Raw genomic sequence first — 21,357 nt, 5'->3', positions numbered from 1 at the left:
CGAGGGAAAGGAGGAAACCATGGGGAGACCAGCAGCTCTGGAGTCCCAGCCCTGAGGGAAGGGCGTACCCAGACGAGGGTGGAGAAAGAGCCTGGCAGAGGTGAAGTAGGAGCAGCCCAGGGAAACAGTAGCAAGGTTTGGGATTGTGCAGACCTCAGCTACCGGTTGTAGGGTCCCTGGGCTGGACCCCAGAGTGGAGGGGAAGGCCTGGGTTCCCCTACCACCCACTGAGGGAAGTGGCCCAGTCTGGTCAGTGGGGCAGAAGACTTCCTAGGACAGTCGTCCAATGGGACTTTGCTACCCCAGAAGGGCATGACCATAGTGACCTGGCTGGAAGGCTGAGTCACAAAGAAGGAGTACCCTGAGTCCCAGAGAGAGAGAGAGAGAGAGAGACCACGAGGTTAGGAAAGGGGCGTCGGACCTAAGTGCAGCTAATCCCCAGACGCGGCCACAAGGAGGTGCCCCAGCAGTGAGTGTATCCTGTGGCAGGGTGTCTGAGTGTCAGCACCTCCTGGGGCTGCTTCTGGGCCAGTGCAGCGAATACACGACCCCTTGTTTGGGGCTGTGTCCAAGCCACAAGCTAGCTTTAGATATATGCTCCCAAAAGGGTCACTTCCTTACTCCCCAAGCCAGACCCCATAAAAGACCATCTTACCCCCGGTGAGCCTCACTGAAAGCAAGTGTGAGTCAAAGTGACTCAGTCTGGCCTGTTCCTTTCACTGGAGCTGCCCAGATTTCCACTGCTGCATTTCTGAAGTCAGTGCTGGCTGCCGTGTGTGTACTTTCCTTGGAGACACCAGAATTTCTCGGGTACCTGAATTTCCCTGGTCTCCACCATACAAAACAGAAATCTGTGTCTGTTACCCTAACCCGTCTGAATAAATAAGGGAGATATCCCATCTCCTAGAACTGGAAGGGACCCTGAAAGGTCATTGAGTCCAGCTCCCTGCCTTCACTAGCAGGACCAAGTACTGATTTTGCCCTAGATGGACATAAATCATCATCTTCTCCACCAGTCAGTAGAATTCCTCTTGTGTTTCCAGATTTTCCTGTAACTGTACTATCTTGTTTGTACAGTTGGCTGACTCTAGCTGAGGGTGCTACAGTTACATGCCAACACCTATAATCTACAGAATGGGAACAGCTGTGGCTTTTGACTGAACATTTCTTTATGGTTTCAGCTATGCCAACACAAAGCCCCATCGAAAATAGTGTGGTTTTGTGGTCTCTACAAAGAAAATAATTAAACTTCCCATGGCATTATCTCAGCAATGGTTCTCTCCACAGGAAGCTGCGATGGAGAAATTCATCCATCTAGCAAAGAAGCAAATAATGGAGAGGGCTATATGGCCAGTAACATTTTAATGTCAAATTAAGCATTGGGAAGCCCCATGGGTGTGCTTTGGACCAATATGAGAGTGTGAGCTTTTGCCCCAAATGAGCGTCTCCTTGGCACAAAGACACACACGTTTCTCAAAGCCGGCCAAAATAACAGCAAGTGGCATCGGCAAAGAAGCAAATCCTAGGCGTACTATAATGAGCATCCACGCTGCTGTGCAATACAAACTAAACCATAGGGCTAGATGCAAAATGGGTGGTGACAGGTTTCTTTAAGCACAGTTTACATTAGTAATTTCCTATGCCTTAAAGTGAGTCGGTCATAATCTCCATGTGGATTGCCTCTCTTCTGAGACAGAGCACTTTCTGAGGCCTGGTCTACACTACGAGTTTAGGTCGACTTTAACAGCGTTAAATCGAATTAAGCCTGGACACGTTCACACGACGAAGCCCTTTCTTTCGACTTAAGGGGCCCTTTAAACCGGTTTCTTTACTCCACCTCCGACGAGGGGATTAGCGATAAAATCGGCCTTAGCGGGTCAGAATTGGGGTCGTGTGGACGAAATTCGACGTTATTGGCCTCTGGGAGCTATCCCAGAGTGCTTCATTGTGACCGCTCTGGACAGCACTCTCAACTCAGATGCACTGACCAGGTAGACAGGAAAAGCCCCGCGAACGTTTGAATTTCACTTCCTGTTTGCCCAGCGTGGAGAGCACAGGCGACCACGCAGAGCTCATCAGCACAGGTAACTGTGATGGAGTCCCAGGATCGCAAAAGAGCTCCAGCATGGACCGAACGGGAGGTACGGGATCTGCTCGCCATATGGGGAGATGAATCAGTGCTAGCTGAATTCCGTAGCAGTAAAAGAAATGGCAAAATATTAGAAAAGGTCTCCAAGGCCATGAAGGACAGAGGCCATAACAGGGACGCACAGCAGTGCCGCGTGAAAATTAAGGAGCTAAGGCAAGCCTACCACAAAGCCAGAGAGGCAAACGGAAGGTCCGGGGCACAGCCGCAAACATGCTGCTTCTACGCGGAACTGCATGCCATTCTAGGGGGTGCAGCCACCACTACCCCAACCGTGTTCTATGACTCCTTCACTGGAGAAACACACAGGGAAGAGGGTTCGGGGTACAAAGAAGAGGAGGATGAAGATAATGTGGATAGCTCACAGCAGCAAGGTAGCGGAGAAACAAGTTTCCCCAACAGCCAGGATATGTTTATCACCCTGGACCTGGAGCCAGTAACCCCCGAACTCACCCAAGGCGTGCTCCCAGACCCTGAGGGCACACCGGGGACCTCTGGTGAGTGTACCTTTGTAAATATTACACATGGTTTAAAAGCAAGTGTGTTTAATGATTAATGATTAATTTGCCCTGGCAATCGCGGCCAGTACAGCTACTGGAAAAGTCTGTTAACGTGTATGGGGATGGAGCAGAAATCCTCCAGGGATATCTCCAGAAAGCTCTCCTTCATGTACTCCCAAAGCCTTTGCAAAAGGTTTCTGGGGAGGGCTGCCTTATCCCGTCCACTATGGTAGGACACTTTACCACGCCAGGCCAGTAGCACGTAGTCTGGAATCATTGTATAACAAAGCATGGCAGCGTATGGTCCCGGTGTTTGCTGGCATGCAGACAACATCCATTCCTTATCTCCCTTTGTTATCCTCAGGCGAGTGATATCATTCACGGTCACCTGGTTGAAATGGGGTGATTTTATTAAGGGGACATTCAGAGGTGCCCATTCCTGCTCTGCTGAACAGAAATGTTTCCCGCTGTTAGCCACACGGTGGGGGGAGGGGTGAAGAGATCATCCCAGAGAATTGGGTGTTGGGAGGGAGGGGGCGTTAGTTGGGTTTGTGCTGCATGTTAACCCGGGAACCGCAGCCCCTCCTTTTACATTGCAAACCCATTTTAAATGGCCAACCCAACGGGTGCTTGGTATGGGAAATGAGGGCGCTACAGTTTGAAACCATTCCCACATGTTAAGAAGGTGAAAAAAGCCAAAAGACTGTAGCTTACCATGGCTGCCTGCAAGCTGAAATCTGTTGCCTGGCACTGCGTGAGTGTAATCTCACATCAAACCGGCATTGGCATTAAGGGGTAGGCTGGGTCCCCAAGGATAACCATAGGCATTTCAACATCCCCAACGGTTATTTTCTGGTCCGGGAAGAAAGTCCCTTCCTCCAGCTTTCGAAACAGACCAGAGTGCCTGAAGACGCGAGCATCATGTACCTTTCCCGGCCATCCCAAGTTGATGTTGGTGAAACGTCCCTTGTGATCCACCAGGGCTTGCAGCAGCATTGAAAAGTACCCCTTGCGGTTTATGTAGTCGGTGGCTTGGTGCTCCGGTGCCAAGATAGGGATATGGGTTCCGTCTATTGCCCCACCACAGTTTGGGAATCCCATTTCAGCAAAACCATCCACTGTGGCCTGCACGTTTCCCAGAGTCACTACCCTTGAGATCACCAGGTCTTTCATTGCCCTGGCAACTTGGATCACAGCAGCCCCCACAGTAGATTTGCCCACTCCAAATTGATTCCCGACTGACCGGTAGCTGTCTGGCGTTGCAAGCTTCCACAGGGCTATCGCCACTCGCTTCTCAACTGTGAGGGCTGCTCTCATCCTGGTATTCTGGCGCTTCAGGGCAGGGGAAAGCAAGTCACAAAGTTCCATGAAAGTGCCCTTATGCATGCGAAAGTTTCGCAGCCACTGGGAATCGTCCCACACCTGCAGCACGATGCGGTCCCACCAGTCTGTGCTTGTTTCCCGGTCCCAGAATCGGCATGAACCTGCCCCAGTAACACCATGATTTGCACACTGCTGGGGCCTGTACTTTGTGAGAGGTCTATGTCCATGTCAATTTCCTCATCACTCTCGTCGCCGCGCTGCAATCGCCTCCTCGGCTGGTCCTGGTTTTGCTTTGGCATGTCCTGGCTCTGCATATACTTCAGGACAATGCGCATGGTGTTCATAGTGCTCATAATTGCCGCGGTGATCTGAGCGGGCTCCATGATCCCAGTGCTATGGCGTCTGGTCTGAAAAAAGGCGCGAAACTAGTATCTGACTGAAGGAGGGAGGGAGGGAGGGGCGAGTGACGACATGGCATACAGGTACAGGGAATTAAAATCAATAAAGGTGGCTGTGCATCAGGGAGAAACACAAACCATTGTCACACAGAATGGCCCCCCCAAAGATTGACCTCAAAACCCTGGGTTTAGCAGGCTGTTGATTTCACGGGGGGAGGGGGAAGCAAATGAATACAGAACAAATCTATTTTTTACATCTTAAGCTGGCAGACGACGGTGCAGCATGACTGATAGCCCTCGTCATCTTCTGGGTGCTTGGCAGAAAATACTGGGCGCTTGGCAGAAAATAGCATACTACCACTGATAGCCATCATCGTCGAGACTGCCCAGGTGCCCATGAATGACAGCCACTGCAGTACCACGACGACGGATATCAATCGTAATATACCATCTTCTACCAAAAGGCAAGGGGCTGCTGCTGTGTGCAATGCAGCCCCACGTCTGCCAGCCCCACGTCTGCCAGCACCCAGATCGCCGATGAAGGCTACCAGTCATACTGCACCATCTACTGCCAAAAGGCAATTAGCTGCTGCTGTGTAGCAATGCAGTACCACGTCTGTCGGCACCCAGAGGACATATGGTGACGGTGAGCTGAGCTGAGCGGGCTCCATGCTTGGCGTGGTATGTTGTATGCACAGGTAACCCAGATAAAAAGGCGCAAATAGATTGTCTGCCGTTGCTCTGACGGAGAGGGAGGTGCCTGACGACATGTACCCAGAACCCCCCGCGACACTGTTTTCCATCATTCAGTCACACAGGATCTCAACACAGAATTCCAATGGGCGGCGGAGACTGTGGGAACTGTGGGATAGCTACCCATAGTGCAACACTCTGGAACTCGACGCTAGCCTTGGTACTGTGGACGCGGTCCGCCGACTTCATGCACTTAGAGCATTTTATGTGGGGACACACACAATCGGCTGTATACAACCAATTTCTATAAAACCGGCTTCTATAAATTCGACCTAATTTCGTAGTGTAGACATACCCTGAGAGAAAGGCATGAGTCATATCTCAGGGTACTGTTTAGCAGGAAGGGAGGATGGGTTGGTGGGTCAAACATGAGCCTTAGCTCCCTAAGACGGGGGTTCAAGGCTTTGATTAGCCCAAGTCCATATATGATGCTGAGCAAGTCACTCTTTCTGTATTTTGGATCTCCACCTCTACATGGGGATGATAAGTCACGGTCTCCAAAGCCCAAAGGGACCTTCTGCACAGCCCAGGCCAGAGACCCGCCCCACAATCATTCCTAGAGTGGAGCTTGTAGAAAAACACTTCATCTTGATTTAAAATTTGACAGGGATAGACAATCCAGCATAACCCTTGATAAATTGTGCAAATGGTTAATTACCCTCATGCTTTGAAATTTACACTTTATTTCCTCTCTGAATTTATCTAGCCTCAACTTCCAGCCATTGGCTCTTGTTATACCTTTGCTAAATTTTTGTCCTTCACTGGCAGAAGCTGCGAGAATGGACACCAGTTAGGATGTTCAAAATCTCAAATTTACATTTCTGGTCATGTCTTTCAGAGGCTTCCTCAAAGCACTGGGCCATACTATTCCACCATTGCTTATGATCATTCCAACAGGCCTCTTTCTTTCTTTCTCATAATTTGACGGTATCATCTGTAATCCAACATTGTTTTTTTATTCTCTTAAATCCCAGTTTTTGTCCAGCAAACTCTGTGATAGAATCCTAAAATAAAGTCCACTCTTCTTCCACAGTAGACAGCTGGTCATCCAATATAGAATATTTGCTGACCCTATGGGACTTAAGATCAATTGTAAAAAAACAAAACAAACCCCAAAGCATTGCATACCTCTTATAGAACAGAAATGAGTGACCTGCTGATGCTGTTTTTCCATGGCAATGATATTGCATGGGTGAATAGTTTTATCAGTCTGTGTAGTCAGTTGACAGCAGATGATTCTGTTTGTGAAGTCACATGTTGGATGGATCCTGTGTGTTTGACATTTCAGCATCTTCAAAGTCCTCTGTTTGGGTGATGGGATGTCTGTGTGACAATTAAGAAAGGACTGTACAATGTGGCAGTGATGATGCGATAGTGACAGCAGAGAAGAGCTACTAGGATCAGCAGGGGAACGGAGGGCCTATCTTATGAGACTGAAGGAGCTTGGCTTGCTTAGTCTAGGGAACAGAAGGCTGAGAGAGGATATCATTGCTCTCTAAAAATACTTTTGGGAGAAAAGTGAGTTATTTAAGCTAAAGGACAATGTTGGCACAAGAACAAATAGACATAACCATCAGAGAGGTGAAGTTCTAGAACAGCCTCTCAATTGGCGTTGTCAGGGCAAATAACTTAGTTTTAAGAGCAAGCTGGACAAATTTAAGAATGTGATTGTATGACAAGATTGTTTGTCATGGTGGGGGGCAGGGCTCAGCAGCCATGGGGATCACTTCCGGTTTTTGTCTTATGTTCCTAAAACCTCATGCTTCAGGGTTTCTGCTGGCCACCAATAGGGGTCAGGAAGGGATTTCCCACCCATCCCCTCTGTGACATATCTGGGTGCAGTTTAGACTAGTGGGGGGCTGTGTCACCCTTGCCCTGAAACCTGGGGTGCCTTGCAATGCCTGACTGTTGTAATGCCCAACCTGGGCTGCTCAAAAACAGCTTGCCAGCATGTAGGTCACTCCCAGATGTGCCTGTATGTAACTGCGTACTGCCAGTCACACCCCGGCTCTCACCAGCCTGGGTTATATTTCAGGGTGACCCCAACACATTCCCAGTCCCATATTTCCCCCCAGAAATGTATGTCCTGTACAGCCCACCCTCTCCTAGACAGTCCAAATATATTAAGTCTGTTATTGCTTAAAGGGAATGATAGACACCAGCTTATGATCTTAAATAGAGTTACCCAGGCACTTTAACTTAAACATACTGGTGTAGATAAAACAATAAAACAAGTTTATTTACTACAAAGAGAGAGCTATTAAGTGAGTACAAGCAGTGAGGTATAAAAGTCAGAAATGGTTATGAGAAAATAAAGAGAAAACTGCTTTCTAGTGCCCATCTTAACAAACTATCATAGAATCATAGAATATCAGGGTTGGAAGGGACCTCAGGAGGTCATCTAGTCCAACCCCCTGCTCAAAGCAGGACCAATCCCCAACTAAATCATCCCAACCTGGGCTTTGTCAAGCCTGACCTTAAAAACCTCTAAGGAAGGAGATTCCATCACCTCCCTAGGTAACCCATTCCAGGGCTTCACCACCCTCCTAGTGATAAAGTTTTCCCTAATATCCAACCTAAATCTTCCCCACTGCAACTTGAGACCATTACTCCTTGTTCTGTCATCTGGTGCCACTGAGAACAGTCTAGATCCATCCTCTTTGGAACCCCCTTTCAGGTAGTTGAAAGCAGCTATCAAATCTCCCCTCATTCTTCTCTTCTGCAGACTAAATAATCCCAGTTCCCTCAGCCTCTCCTCATAAATCTTGTGCTCCAGCCCCCTAATCATTTTTGTTTCCCTCCGCTGGACTCTTTCCAATTTTTCCACATCCTTCTTGTAGTGTGGGACCCAAAACTGGACACAGTACTCCGGATGAGGCCTCACCAATGCCGAATAGAGGGGAATGATCACGTCTCTCGATCTGCTGGCAATGCTCCTACTTATACAGCTCAAAATGCCGCTAGCCTTCTTAGCAACAAGGGCACCCTGTTGACTCATATCCAGCTTCTCATCCACTGTAACCCCCAGGTCCTTTTTTGCAGAACTGCTGCTTAGCCACTCGGTCCCTAGTCTGTAGCAGTGCATGGGATTCTTCCTTCCTAAGTGCAGGACTCTGCACTTGTCCTTGTTGAATCTCATCAGATTTATTTTGGCCCAATCCTCTAATTTGTCTAGTCCCTCTGTATCCCTATCCTTACCCTCCAGCGTATCTACCACGCCTCCCAGTTTAGTGTCATCTGCAAACTTGCTGAGAGTGCAGTCCACGCCATCCTCCCGATCATTAATGAAGATATTGAACAAAACCGGCCCCAGGATCGACCCTTGGGGCACTCCGCTTGATACCAGCTGCCAACTAGACATGGAGCCATTGATTGCTACCTGTTGAGCCCGATGATCTAGCCAGCTTTCTACCCACCTTATAGTCCATTCATCCAGACCATACTTCTTTAACTTGCTGTCAAGGAATAACACATCCACTGCTTTCCCCTAATCCACAGAGCCAGTTATCTCCTTATAGAAGGCAATTAGGTTAGTCAGGCATGACTTGGTGCCCTTGGTGAATCCATGCTGACTGTTCCTGATCACTTTCCTCTCCTCTAAGTGTTTCATAATTGATTCCTTGAGGACCTGCTCCATGATTTTTCCAGGGACTGAGGTGAGGCTGATTGACCTGTAGTTCTCCGGATCCTCCTCCTTCTCTTTTTTAAAGATGGGCACTACAAGTGTTAAATTTGCAAATGAATTTTAGTTCTGCTGTTTCTCTTTGAAGTCTGTTTCTGAAGTTTTTTTGTTCAATGATAGTGACTTTTAAATCCGTAATAGAATGACCAGGGAGATTGAAGTGTTCACTTACTGGCTTATGTATGTTACCATTCCTGATGTCCGATTTGTGTCCATTTATTCTTTTGCGGAGGGACTGTCCGGTTTGGCCAATGTACATGGCAGAGGGGCATTGCTTGCACATGGTGGCATATATAATATTAGTGGATGTGCAGGTGAATGAGCCCTTGATGGTGTGGCTGATGTGGTTGGGCCCTCTGATGGTGTCGCCAGAGTAGATATGGGGACAGAGTAGGCAACGAGGTTTGATATAGGGATTGGTTCCTTGGTTGGTGTTTTTGTGGTGTGGTGTGTAGTTGCTGGTGAGTATTTGCTTCAGGTTCAGGGGTTGTCTGTAAGCGAGGACTGGCCTGCCTCCCAAGGTCTGTGAGAGTGAGGGATCATTTTCCAGGATAGGTTGTAGATCGTGGATAATGCGCGGGAGAGGTTTTAGCTGGGGGCTGTATATGATGGCCAGTGGTGTTCTGTTATTGTCCTTGTTGGGCCTGTCCTGTAGTAGGTGATTTCTGGGGACCTGTCTTGCTCTGTCAATCTGTTTCCTCACTTCCCCAGGTGGGTATTGTAGTTTTACGAATGCTTGATAAAGATCTTGTAGGTGTTTGTCTCTGTCTGAGGGGTTGGAGCAAATTCGGTTATATCTTAGGGCTTGGCTATAGACAATGGATCGTGTTGTGTCTTGGATGGAAGCTGGAGGCATGTAGGTATGTATAACGGTCAGTAGGTTTCCGGTATAGGGTGGTGTTTATGTGACAGTCACTTATTTGCACTGTAGTGTCCAGGAAGTGGATCTCTTGTGTGGACTGGTCCAGGCTGAGGTTGATGGTGGGGTGGAAATTGTTGAAGTCCAGGTGGAATTCTTCAAGGGACTCCTTTCCGTGGGTCCATATGATGAAGATGTCATCAATGTAGCGCAAGTAGAGGAGGGGCACTAGGGGACGAGAAACAGACTTCAAAGAGAAACAGCAGAACTAAAATTCATTTGCAAATTTAACACCATTAATCTGGGCTTGAATAGGGACCGGGAGTGGCTGGCTCATTACAAAAGTAGCTTTTCCTCTCCTGGAATTGACACCTCCTCATCTATTATTGGGAGTGGACTACATCCACCCTGATTGAATTGGCCCTGTCAACACTGGTTCTCCACTTGCGAAGTAACTCCCTGCTCTCCATGTGTCAGTATATAATGCCTGCAGCTGTGACTTTCACTCTATGCATCTGAAGAAGTGAGGTTTTTACCCACGAAAGCTTATGCCCAAATAAATCTGTTAGTCTTTAAGGTGCCACCAGACTCCTTGTTATTCCAGAAGGATGTTCTCAATGAAAGAGAAGTCAGAAAAAAGCCTCAAGAATGATTCAAAGGTTAGAAACCTGCCTCTTAGTGAGAGACTCACCGAGCTCAATCTCTTTCGCTTAATGAAGAGAAGGTTACAGGGTGACTCGGTCACAGTCTCTAAGTACCTACATGAGGTGCTGGGTGTTAGGACAGAGATATTCAGGCCTGTCTACAAAGGCCTATACTTTAAGAATTTAGGAGTATTCTTATCACTTAGCTAGTTATCGAGGTAGAAAAAAAGTGATTTTAATTCCTTTTTTTTAGGTGTAAGGGACAGTCTGAGGCTCTGGTCTTAGGCTAAGTAAGGCCTTCGGCTAAGCAGCAGAGGCAGCCCTAAGCTGAGAAGTGAGCGGTCACATCCTCACATTCCAGACTAGTCCCATGGAAATAAGGTGCTATTGGCTGTTAGGAATCCAATCCTGTCCTGATATTCCTGTCACCTCCAGAGAAAGGAAAGAGCCTAGAAGATGTAAAAGGAAACTTAGTTTAATAGCATCCTGTCTGGCAAGAACTCACTTATCAATAGCTGGGGTGTAAAATTCTTGCTTCTGTATTGTTTTGTATGTTTATTTGCATGGTCTGTTTGGTTCTGTAATTGTTTCTGTCTGCTGTATAATTAATTTTGTTGGGTTTGTTAAGGTGGTGGGATATAATTGGTTAAAGAACCATGGTAGAGTATGTTAGAATTGGTTAGTTAAATTTCAGTAACATGATTGGTTAAGGTATAGCTAAGCACAACTCAAGTTTTACTATATAGTCTGCAGTCAATCAGGAAGTAAGGGGGGGTGAATGGGAACAGGGAATGAGGGTGGGGAAATTGGAATCATGTTTTGCTAAGGGGGGAATAGGAATAGTGAATGGGAACAGGGATGGCTCTGTGGTGTCAGAGCTGGGAAGGGGGACACTGAGGAAGGAAACTTGGATTTGAGCTTGCTGGAAGTTCACCCCAATAAACATCTAATTGTTTGCACCTTTGGATTTTGGGTATTGTTGCTCTCTGTTCATGCGAGAAGGACCAGGGAAGTGAGAGGGTGAAGGAATAAGCCCCCTAACATTTTGGTGCCGTGACTCAGATGCATCGCATCGGATAGGTGAGTGGCAGCCTGTAAGTCCCCCCCGCCCACCCCCAAGAGTCCACGCAGCTCTGCTTGGAGGGGGTATAGCGAACTCTCATGATGGTAGTTGCGGGTTCTGGCAAGCCAGGGAAAAGGATTTTTTGGATAAATGGATAAGGAAGAACCAGGGCCCATACCAGGAGCAGCGGTCAGCCTGGGATGAGATTAAAAAGGAAATGGATGCAGTGTTAGGGGACCCAGAGGGATGGGGGTGGCTGCGGACCCCCCCCCTCCTTTGGTATATGGGTAGTGGAAGAAGGTCCCTGCCCATGGGGACTGGATGCCCTCCAGGGAAAGGAGGCACTTCAGTCCACTTGTGAGAGGTTTGAAGTAAGGGCAGCATTATGGGAAGCTGCCAGTAAACTTTCAAGGTTGATACTGTTTCAGCAAGGGCTGCTGAAGGGCTGTAGAGTAGTTCGGGTGGTTAAAGATGATTTGGCCCATCAGGGTTTAGAGTCAGAAGCAGAGTTAACAGACCACCTTTAGAGACAGGAGCTGGGACTTGGTCCTGGGGAAGTGGAGGAAAAAAGAAAAGGTTTCAACCTGAAAAATGGCCGGGTTTGCAGGAGCAGGTAATGACCCCCAGTCTTCTCCCAGAGCCAGGCTGAGAACCTGGGGGGAAGGGTTCCCAACTGTTCCAACCCGGGGAGTCTACTCTTGGTTCAGCGCTAAGTATATCCTTTTCTTCTTTTCCTTCTTCTTTCTCTCAGTTTACTTAATTTGCTGCTGGGAGCCTGTACTTTAAACTGACCTGACCGGCTTCATTGGTTTCTTTACACCTCTTCCCCCTCCACTCCCCCGGCCGTTCAACACTTTTGTTTTTCTGAAGTTTTAGTGGAGGGGACTTTGGATACTTATGTGAAATGTTTTTGGTGGTTTGTTTTGTTTGGGACAAAGTATGACGGAGGTCTGCTGTAGTCCACTGGAATTTTTGGAGTAACAGATCCATGGGCAACCATGGAGACAAATGTTTTACTGCCTTTTGAACAGTCTCAAGGTAAAGACAGCACAGGTTAAGGCGGCTGTGTGGCAATAATTGTACTTGGTGGCTGAGCTGTTAAAAACAAAGTGCGCTACCTTAAAAAACTAAATGTAGGAGTAAGTAATTTAAAAAAGTAAGTAAAAAGTTACAAATACTTTTTGCAAAAATTAATAAATCAGGGTTTGGAGGAAAGTAAACATTTGGGAGTTGTGAAAATGGTACAGGTAACAGTTGTGGTGTTACAAGAAGCAAGTTTTTGGTTTAATAATAAAACCCAATTCTATAAATGTAACTGTCTGTACAACTCTGTGCAATCACATTGGATGGAAGCTTGGTAATTAAATTATACCGGGGGTCAGGAAGAGTGGCTACTACCACCACGATGCTTCTGTCCCCAGAAGCCTTTACAGCTATTCTGAGAAAAAATGGGCCCTTTTCCCACAAAAATGGTCTATAGGGGACTGCTGCAGGCAGCAGGAGGAGAAATAATCTAATCAAATTATTTAACTATTGGGTAATGTGATCAAAATCAGTAAAGGAATGTCAGGGGTTTCTATTGGAACTTAACTTGACTGCCCCTGGCTGTCTCTGGTTGTACAAGATGGGAGTGTAATTGGGGTACAGTTGTGTAAAAAAAAAAAGTAATCACAGTAAAAAATTTTTTGGGAAAAATTGTTTTGTGCATGCATAGGAAAAGGAAAAGGGGAGCAATGATGGGAACACTGAGCCTTGCGGGGGCTCTGGGGGATTGGACTGTCGCTTTTGTGGGGGTGCATGAAAACTCTGTGGGCACGGGAAGGCAGTTACACCTTGTGTAAAATTAATATGACTAATCTAATGTTATGGAAATTAAACTATTTCCCAGGACATGTGCAGTGTATATTGGAAAAGAGGTAAAAGAAATGCAAACAAAACATGGTACTTAATTAAAATCCTATTAGGGCTCCAAAAGAAGCCACAATAAATTGTGCTTTCTTTTTCAAATCTCTGTGTGTTTTAAAGCAGGAGATGAAAGTGAAAAGTAATGAGAACTCTGGTGGAAGTGAAATGTGTCCCTTTTAAGACAGTCTCTGAGCTGCTGATCGCTTTGGATCCAGAGGCAAGCCAAGCAAGCCTCTGTGTAAATGCAAATTACCTAACTGATGGGGGAAGAAGAAAACTACCCATAAGTAGCAGCACAAAAAATCTGGAAATAATAAATCCATCTGGTCAGCAAACAAGCTACTAGAAGACTCAGATTATGGCCCTCCAGAAGAGGGAGGTGAAAAAACAAGTCAAGCCTGAAAATAAGGGGGACAGGTTAACCCTAACGGGGTGTGTGTGTGTGGGAGGGGGGAGATACAAAGCCAAAATCTAAAGCTGTCTCTCAGCTATTACCTGAAAATAAACGTAAAGCTTGGTACAGCAAAAAAAACTATTGCAAACCTGGTCTGTTGTACAAGAGGGGAAACTGAGGCACGCCACCTCATAAATTTCATAAATGACCAGTGAGTGGGGTATTTCACTAGCCTGACTATAAAACAAAATAAGAACAGCCTAAAGGTAATTCTTCTGTTTTTCCTGCAATTAGCAAGGAAATTTGTAAAAGGAATTGGTATTATTATTAACCAATAATCTGTCCCCAGCAAAGGGGGTAAAATTTGTTTCTTTTGTTTTTCAGACACTCTACAAGCATGCTGGCGCCAGTGAAAGAATAACCCAGAATACTATGAATCTATGTTTTGCGTTGTTTGTCTGTGGTGTTTGTCTTGTTGCTAGCATGACGTGGGTGGGGGATGGCTTCAAAAGGCTGACAGGGGTGGAAAATGTGTACGAAAATGCAAAATGCTCAACGAGGAGGCCAGCCCCTGTGTAACAGCTACCATGGTACCTGAAAATAGAATGGCAACTAAAATGATGCTTGCTAAAAGTTTACCCCAATAAACATCAAATTGTTTGCGCCTTTGAACTTGGGGTATTGTTGCTCTGTTCATGCGAGAAGAACCAGGAAAGTAAAAGGGGAAAAACATAAGCCCCCTAACACTGGGGAGGGGCTGGAGGGAGCTGAGGGTCTTGCTCACCTCTGATGCATGCAGTCCCTTTGTGATGTCAGGACCTGCCTGGTCCTGGCCCTTTATGATGCGTCACTGGAACAAACAGCCTCTCGGGAGAGATCCAGTGGCAACACCAGCAGGGAGCCCAGTGTCCAGACTGTCCTCCCCAGCACGAGGATGGGGATCACACAGAGCTGGTTCTGGGCCTGCTGGGACAGCCCCTGGGTGCTGTACACCTGCGTCCTTCTGGTCCTGGTCATCTGGATGGCCATGGCGACCCAGCACAGTTTCTCCAGGAGAAGCAGGATGGTAGGAGGACACCCCCCCCAACCCCCCTGCAGCCATCCTACACCTCAGCAGAGCTTGCCTGGACACAGCCCCATGAAAGGAAGGGAGGGAGGGTGGCCAGAGGCCCCCTGTTCTGACCAGGCCCCATTGGGCTGGCAGGACACATCCACAGAGAGAGACAGGGCCACAGACCGAGCTCGTGGCTCCATTCATTGGTTGTTCCTTACTGCCCCGACCACCCCAGCTAGCCATGATAGAACATTTGCTGCTACCTAATATAAGACATACCTGTGGCATTCTGTCCCTGCTGGGATCACTCCATATATAGTGATCCAGTAAGAAGAGCCTTCTTCTTGAATCCTCCAGTTTTCATGAACACTTTAAATTCAGCAAAATCACAAAGAACAAAATGTCTGAAAAGAGCATGCAAATACCGACTTGTTTTGCTCAGATTAAAATGCAGAGCAGCCTCTAATTGGCATTTACAGGTATATTACAAGTTCAAATATTTATTATAAGATCAAATGAATAATTCATTACCTCCAAGCAACAAGTAGGATAGAAAAACCAGGAATACTTGTGGGACCTTAGAGACTAACAAATTTATTTGAGCATAAGCTTTTGTGGGCTACAGCCCACTTCTTCGGATGCAGAGAATGGAACATAATATTGAGGAGATATATATATACACATACAGAGACAGGTGGGAGTTGTCTTACCAACTCTGAGAGGCCAATTAAGTAAGAGAAACAACTGGGCTATCTTGATTATCACTTCAAAAGGGTTTTTTTCTCTTACTTAATTGGCCTTTTTTTGAGATGTGGAGACCACATCTGCAGGCAGTATTCAAGATCTGGGTGTACCCTGGATTTATATAGAGGCAATATGATATTTTCTGTCTTGTTATCTATCCTTTTCCTAATGATTCCCAACGTTCTGTTTCCGTTTTTGACTGCCACTGCTGATTGAGTGGATGTTTTCAGAGAACTATCCACAATGCCTCCAAGAGCTCTTGTTGAGTGGTAACAGCTAATTTAGCCCCCATGAGTTTATCTGTAGAGTTGGGATTATGTTTTCCAATGTACATTACTTTGCATTGATCAACCTTGAATTTCATCTGCCATTTTGTTGCCCAGTCGCCCAGTTTTGTGAGATCCTTTTGTAACTCTTCACAGTCTGCTTTGGACTTAACTATTCTGAATAGTTTTGTATTGCCTGCAAATTTTGCCACCTCGCTGTTTACCCCTTTTGCCAGATCATTGATGAATATGTTGAATAGGACTGGTCCCAGTACAGACCACTGGGGGACACCACTATTTACCTCTCTCCATTCGGAGAAATGGATTATTTATTCCTACCCTTTGTTTTCTATCTTTTAACCAGTTACTGATCCATGAGAGGACCCTCCCTCTTATCCCATGACAGCTTATTTTGCTTAAGAGCCTTTGGGGAGGGACCTTGTCAAAGGCTTTCTGAAAATCCCAGTATGTCAGTGCACTGCAAGGCCTTCAGTGGCTTTTAAACTTTCCCAATGGGACATTGGAGACATGGTCCAGTTAACTTGTGTTCAGGCCTAACAAGAAGCTGCTGTGAGAAACTCGTTTTAACAACGATGCCCCTGGGCCAGCACAGGTCACAGGTCAAAATGTGTCACTTCAACAACTATGGCATTGGGAGAGCCAAAATAACCACCACACACCACAGGAATGTATTGATTATGACCCCTTACTTCAAATGCACTGTGGCCTAGTGGATAGAGCACTAGACGGAACTCAGGAGACTTAAGTGCTGGTCCTGTCTCTGCTACTGTCTTGCTGGGTGACCTTGGGTAAGTCACTGTTCCTCTCCGTGCCTCAGTTTCCCATCCCTAAAAGGCGGCTAATGCTACAGACCTCCTTTGTAAAGTGCTTTGAGATCCACTGACTAAAAGTGTTAGATAAGAGGTAGGGCTCTTTATTATCTCATGATATAGGGTGCTTTTCTTAAAGCTCCCACTGCTGGAGTCAAGTGATTTATCTGAGAATCTCGGCTTTTTATTTGATTTGATTTCATTTCATTTTATTTGTTAGCACATTGGTTGCAAAGAGAAGCTGGAAAATGGAAATTGAGTGCACTCTAGCGGCTCAGACACCAGAAGGCAAATGAAGAGTTCCTCAGATGAATTTTTTTAAAGATATCTTTATTTTGAAGTCAATCTCATGAGTTTGATGGGGCCCAGCGCATGGTTTTGGAATGCTTGGGCAGGCGATACCATGAACGTTTTTCTGCACTTGTAACACTAGATTATCACTTCAGGCTGGGAGATTCTGCTTCACAAGTAGGGAAAAAACGTCCCTTGCTTAGGGGCTTGAGAGTCATAAAGCTTTGAAAAGACCCAGGGTTTTCCTGGGAAATCTGATGCCCTCTCTCCTGCCTAGTTCTGAGCTCAGCAGCTCACCCCCTTGGGCGGTTGCCACATCCTATCTCCTGATGTAAGCAGAGCATTGACAGCTCACAGGCTAGAGGGAGATTGCAGGAGGGCAGCCCCATTCTTACCTAGAGACGACATCAGCGCCTGCCAGCTGCCAGAGCAGCAACCTGCCGTCAGGTGTAGCCTGGACGTAAATAGAAAATTGCTGCTGATAAAAATGTGCTGATGACACAAAGATTGGCAGAATGGGAAATAACGATGAGGGCAGGGCAGTCATACAGAGAGTTCTGGAGAGTTTGTTTGGCAAATGGGGCCCATTCAAACAAAATGTGATTTCATACAGCCCAACACAGAGTTCTACATCTAGGAACAAGGAGGGCATATTCAGCTTTGGACTGAACGATCTTTAGTTTTGTATCATCTGCAAATCCCGCCACTTCACTGTTTCCCCCCTTTTCTAGATCATTTATGAATATGTTGAACAATTCTGTTCCCAGTACAGATCCTTGGGGGACGTTGCTATTTATCTCTCTTCCAAAAACTCACCATTTATTCCTACCTTTTGTTTCCCATCTTTAAAATCAGTTACTGGTCCATGAGAAGACCTTCCCTCTTATCCCCTGACAACTTACTTTGCTTAAGAACTTTTGGGGAGGGATCTCCTTAAAGGCTTTCTGAAAGTTCAGGTACACGATATCCACTGGATCGCCCTTGTCCACATCCTTCTTCACTGCTGTGACACTATGCCCTATATTCTTCATAGAAATATTGTTCTATGAATATGGCATAACTAAGGTATGTTTTATGCAAGATGGGTCATGTGAGATATCATTGGAAAGGTTCTGATTTACTGAATGTGATTATCCTATTTGTATGGATGTATCATTTCTGTATCTGAAGTTAGGAATACGGGCTCTGTATCAATTACAAAAGTGCTTGCACCAGGGGAATGCCCACCAAACAGTAGGCAATCAGCCTGGATGAGCCAGTAGGACTTTGAAGATACTAAACTTCCTCCTTCCTGAGAAGTTTCCTGGGATGCTGCTTTGACACTGCAGGGTCATGTGATCATGTCACCTGGTACTGGACATCATTTTGGACTGGTGGTATTTTTCCACTAGGAGGGAGTTGGGGGTGGAGGTCAAACTGGGAGACAAAGGATTCCTGTCATATCCCAATCCTATTGAAGGCTTCTAAGTGAGTTAATCTAGGTTCTTCTCCACCACCTCCCTGCCCAAAAAGGAAGACTGCTGAAAACACCTGGAGAAACAAAGGAACTAAACTGAGGGGGAGGAGGGGGGGGCTGAGCCCAGGGGGGAAAGATCTAGCCTGTGAAAGGAATACCTGGATATTTAAGCTGCAATCAGTGCAGTTTACCTTCAAGAAACTTTGCAACCTGCACAAAACAACATTTAGGGTGAGAATGTGCTACTATTAACCAAGTATCAGAAGAAGTGAGATTCTTACCTACGAAAGCTTATGCTCCCAATACTTCTGTTAGTCATAAAGGTGCCACAGGACCCTCTGTTGCTGTCTACTATTAACCAGTTAAATTAGCGTATTAAGGTTAGGTTGCGTGTTTTGTTAGATTTGCTCAGGAATCTGCTTTGATCTGTTTGCTATCCCTTATAATCTCTTGAAATTTACCTTTTGTAGTTAATAAACTTGCTTTTGGTTTATTCTAAAAACCAGTTTTGCAATTCATAACTGGCGGGGGAGGGGGGAGAGAACCAGACCCAGCAACAGCACTTCTATTCTCTCCTGCAATGCTTCTAAACTCTGCAGGCTCCTGGTACCAGCAATCCCTGTTTCTCCAACCCCTGGATTATTCCAGTGACCCCTGTTATGGGTTGTGCTGTGTGCCATATATTGGCTGCATCATAGAAAAGCACAATGCCTACCCATGATGCCTCCTAGTGCAATACTCTCCCACAAGGAAAAACTTCCCTCTGGCCCCACATGGCAATCACCTCTGGCTCATTGTTATCCCCGTTTTATTGAGGAGTTCTCTTATAACCCTGCTGCTTTCTCTGTGTGTGGCAGGCTTCTCCCAGGAAGATGAGGCGCAGGGACAAAAGGAAGAAACCGAAAGGTAAGCAGCCCCTGACCCCACAGCTGTGGTGGCAAACTCGGGTCCCACGCAAAGCAGAGAAATAGGGTCTATTCCCCCACCTGCCTCCCCTCTTCCTGCGAAGGCACAGTCATGCCCACAGTCATGCAGAGGCACTGGCTGGGGCCCCTGAAATCTGGGGCTCTGGGGCACTAGGAAGCAGAGGGTGCCCAAGCAGCTCAATGTGTCCTTTATGTCTCACCTCTGGCAGGTTTTGGATGCTGTGAGGAGGATTTGGAGGAGGCTTGTGCACGCCTAGAGGCATGGTAAGCAATGCCTGGCTCCATAAATCTGCAGTGGGTCAGTCCCCTCCTCTCGTGTCATGCAATTCATCCCCGCCCCCAGGGGCAGTAGCCCTAGTAATCCCTCCCCTGCCCCGACCTATAGACCAGGCAAGCAACTATTCTCCTTAGAATCATGCAATTCTTTCCCACCCAGCAGAAGCTGCCATCTCTAATCCACCCCCATGCATCGTACAGTGGGTCATTCCCTTACTCTAGCATCATGCGGCTCATTTAACCTGCGGGGGAAGGGGGGCGGCGGTAGATTGTGTCGACTGGAGTGGACCATCCTCCCCCACCAGGAGGGGGAAAACATATTTGATGGGAGAAGCCCCCTGCACACCAGAAAGGTGAGGTGGAGAGGTCAGGAGGAAGGCTGGCCTTTCTGGTACGGTGATTAGGGTGAAAGGGATCCGGCAGCACTTGTGTAATGGCCCCTCTTGCACCTCAAGTCCCCCAGCATGGGTTCCCAGTAGGATTTGAACCCTGGACCTTCAGCTCTGCAGCAGAAAGCACCCCTTAGAGCTAAAGAGGCAGCTGCATTAGTTGGTAGCTGTAGTAGGCTGTTATCCTATATGTTGATAGCTTCTGTGGAAGGGACATGACACACACGCTGCCAGCAGGATACACTCTCCCCTTCTCCACACTAGACAGGGGTCACCTAACAATCCAGCTAACCCAAAACCAGAATATCCAAGGCCTGGGTATTGCAGAGGAGGAGGCTGCCTCAGTGGAGAATGGGACAGGGAGCCTTTCAGTGCCGCCCCTCTGGGTAAAAGGGGGCCTGAGGGCAGGGCCGGCACTCAGCTACCTGCTCTCTCTGTTCCACAGCTGCCGCATGCCCCTGGAGAAACTCCCCTTGGCTCACACCCTCAGGATCGCTGAGAGGAGGATAGAGTACGTGGCCAGGCACCTGGATGAAGTTCTGATACCGTAAGGCAACTGCACGGGGGGCACCAGACTGGGGGCTGGGTGGGAGCGGATAGTGAATGGAGAGAGGAGGGAGCAGAGAAAACCAGACACTCCAGGATCCTAAAATAACAGGGAAAAAGCCACTAAGAGGCTTTAGCTTCCAAGGTGAGATACCAGTGACAGTGAGGTGAGGGATTATCAGAAATTAAATGCAGAGACCACAAGCTGGGTTGTAAATAGGATCAAATCCTTCTGTCCGGCAATATCTCCCAGCAGGCAACTGTCTAGAACCTGCCCCTGCTCCCTGCTGTGTTTGAAAGAAACAGCAATCAGATGACCCCCTGGGACGGGGTGTCCACCCCACACAGGCCTGGAAGGGGCTAAGGTGGCCAGGCAGACCCATTAACTCTACATGGTGTCCCTGGAGGAAGAGCCAAGGAGCAGGGAATTGATGGCAAGCAGGCTCAGCTGGGCAGGAATAGGCGGGGCCCATAAAGCCAGGAAGCTGGCAACAGACAGGGGCTGCTGCTGGGAAAGGACACCCCTCCCTGGGCAGAGGGGGACGTGTTTGGAGCTGGTGCACCCAGAGCAAGGAGGGGAACCAGGAGTGGCAGGAAGCAGTCCAGGGAAGTAGCAGGGAAAGCTGGGAGAGGAAAGCCCAGAACTGCTGGGTTGAGGGTCCCTGGCCTGGAATCCGGTGTAAAGTTCTTTTTTGACCCCTGTTTATGGTCTTGGCCTTCACAACATGCTCTGGCAAGGGTTACACACACATGCTCACATCTTCCTCACCCAAACCAATTTTTGTTAGCTAATCTTTCTATTAAAATAGCAGTAGGTCCCCAATCATGCTCAAGGCCCCATTGTGCTAGGTGCTGCACATGTGCGTGTGACAAAGGGGTTATCATTATAGATCAATTGAGTGCCAGCTCCCC

The 21,357-nt window shown here is 47.3% G+C and overlaps 2 protein-coding genes across 4 annotated transcripts in view; both read right to left on the bottom strand.

Annotated features, from left to right (window-relative positions):
• The window catches only part of LOC135974425 (lanosterol synthase-like), a 16,026-nt gene extending 10,717 nt beyond the window's left edge, over nt 1-5,309 (bottom strand). The window contains exon 1 of the mRNA XM_065562295.1: nt 5,244-5,309. Coding sequence (XP_065418367.1) covers nt 5,244-5,309 — 66 coding nt within the window. The remainder of the gene's footprint in view (nt 1-5,243) is intronic.
• Nucleotides 1-21,357, bottom strand: part of LOC135972145 (microtubule-associated protein 2-like) — a 957,474-nt gene that overhangs the window by 703,601 nt on the left and 232,516 nt on the right. The window lies entirely within an intron of this gene.

Source organism: Chrysemys picta, chromosome 11 (genome assembly GCF_011386835.1).
Source record: "Chrysemys picta bellii isolate R12L10 chromosome 11, ASM1138683v2, whole genome shotgun sequence".
NCBI classification, from domain to species: Eukaryota; Metazoa; Chordata; order Testudines; family Emydidae; genus Chrysemys; species Chrysemys picta.
Note: the sequence above shows the minus strand (reverse complement) of the source record. Positions and strands in the feature narration are given on the sequence as shown.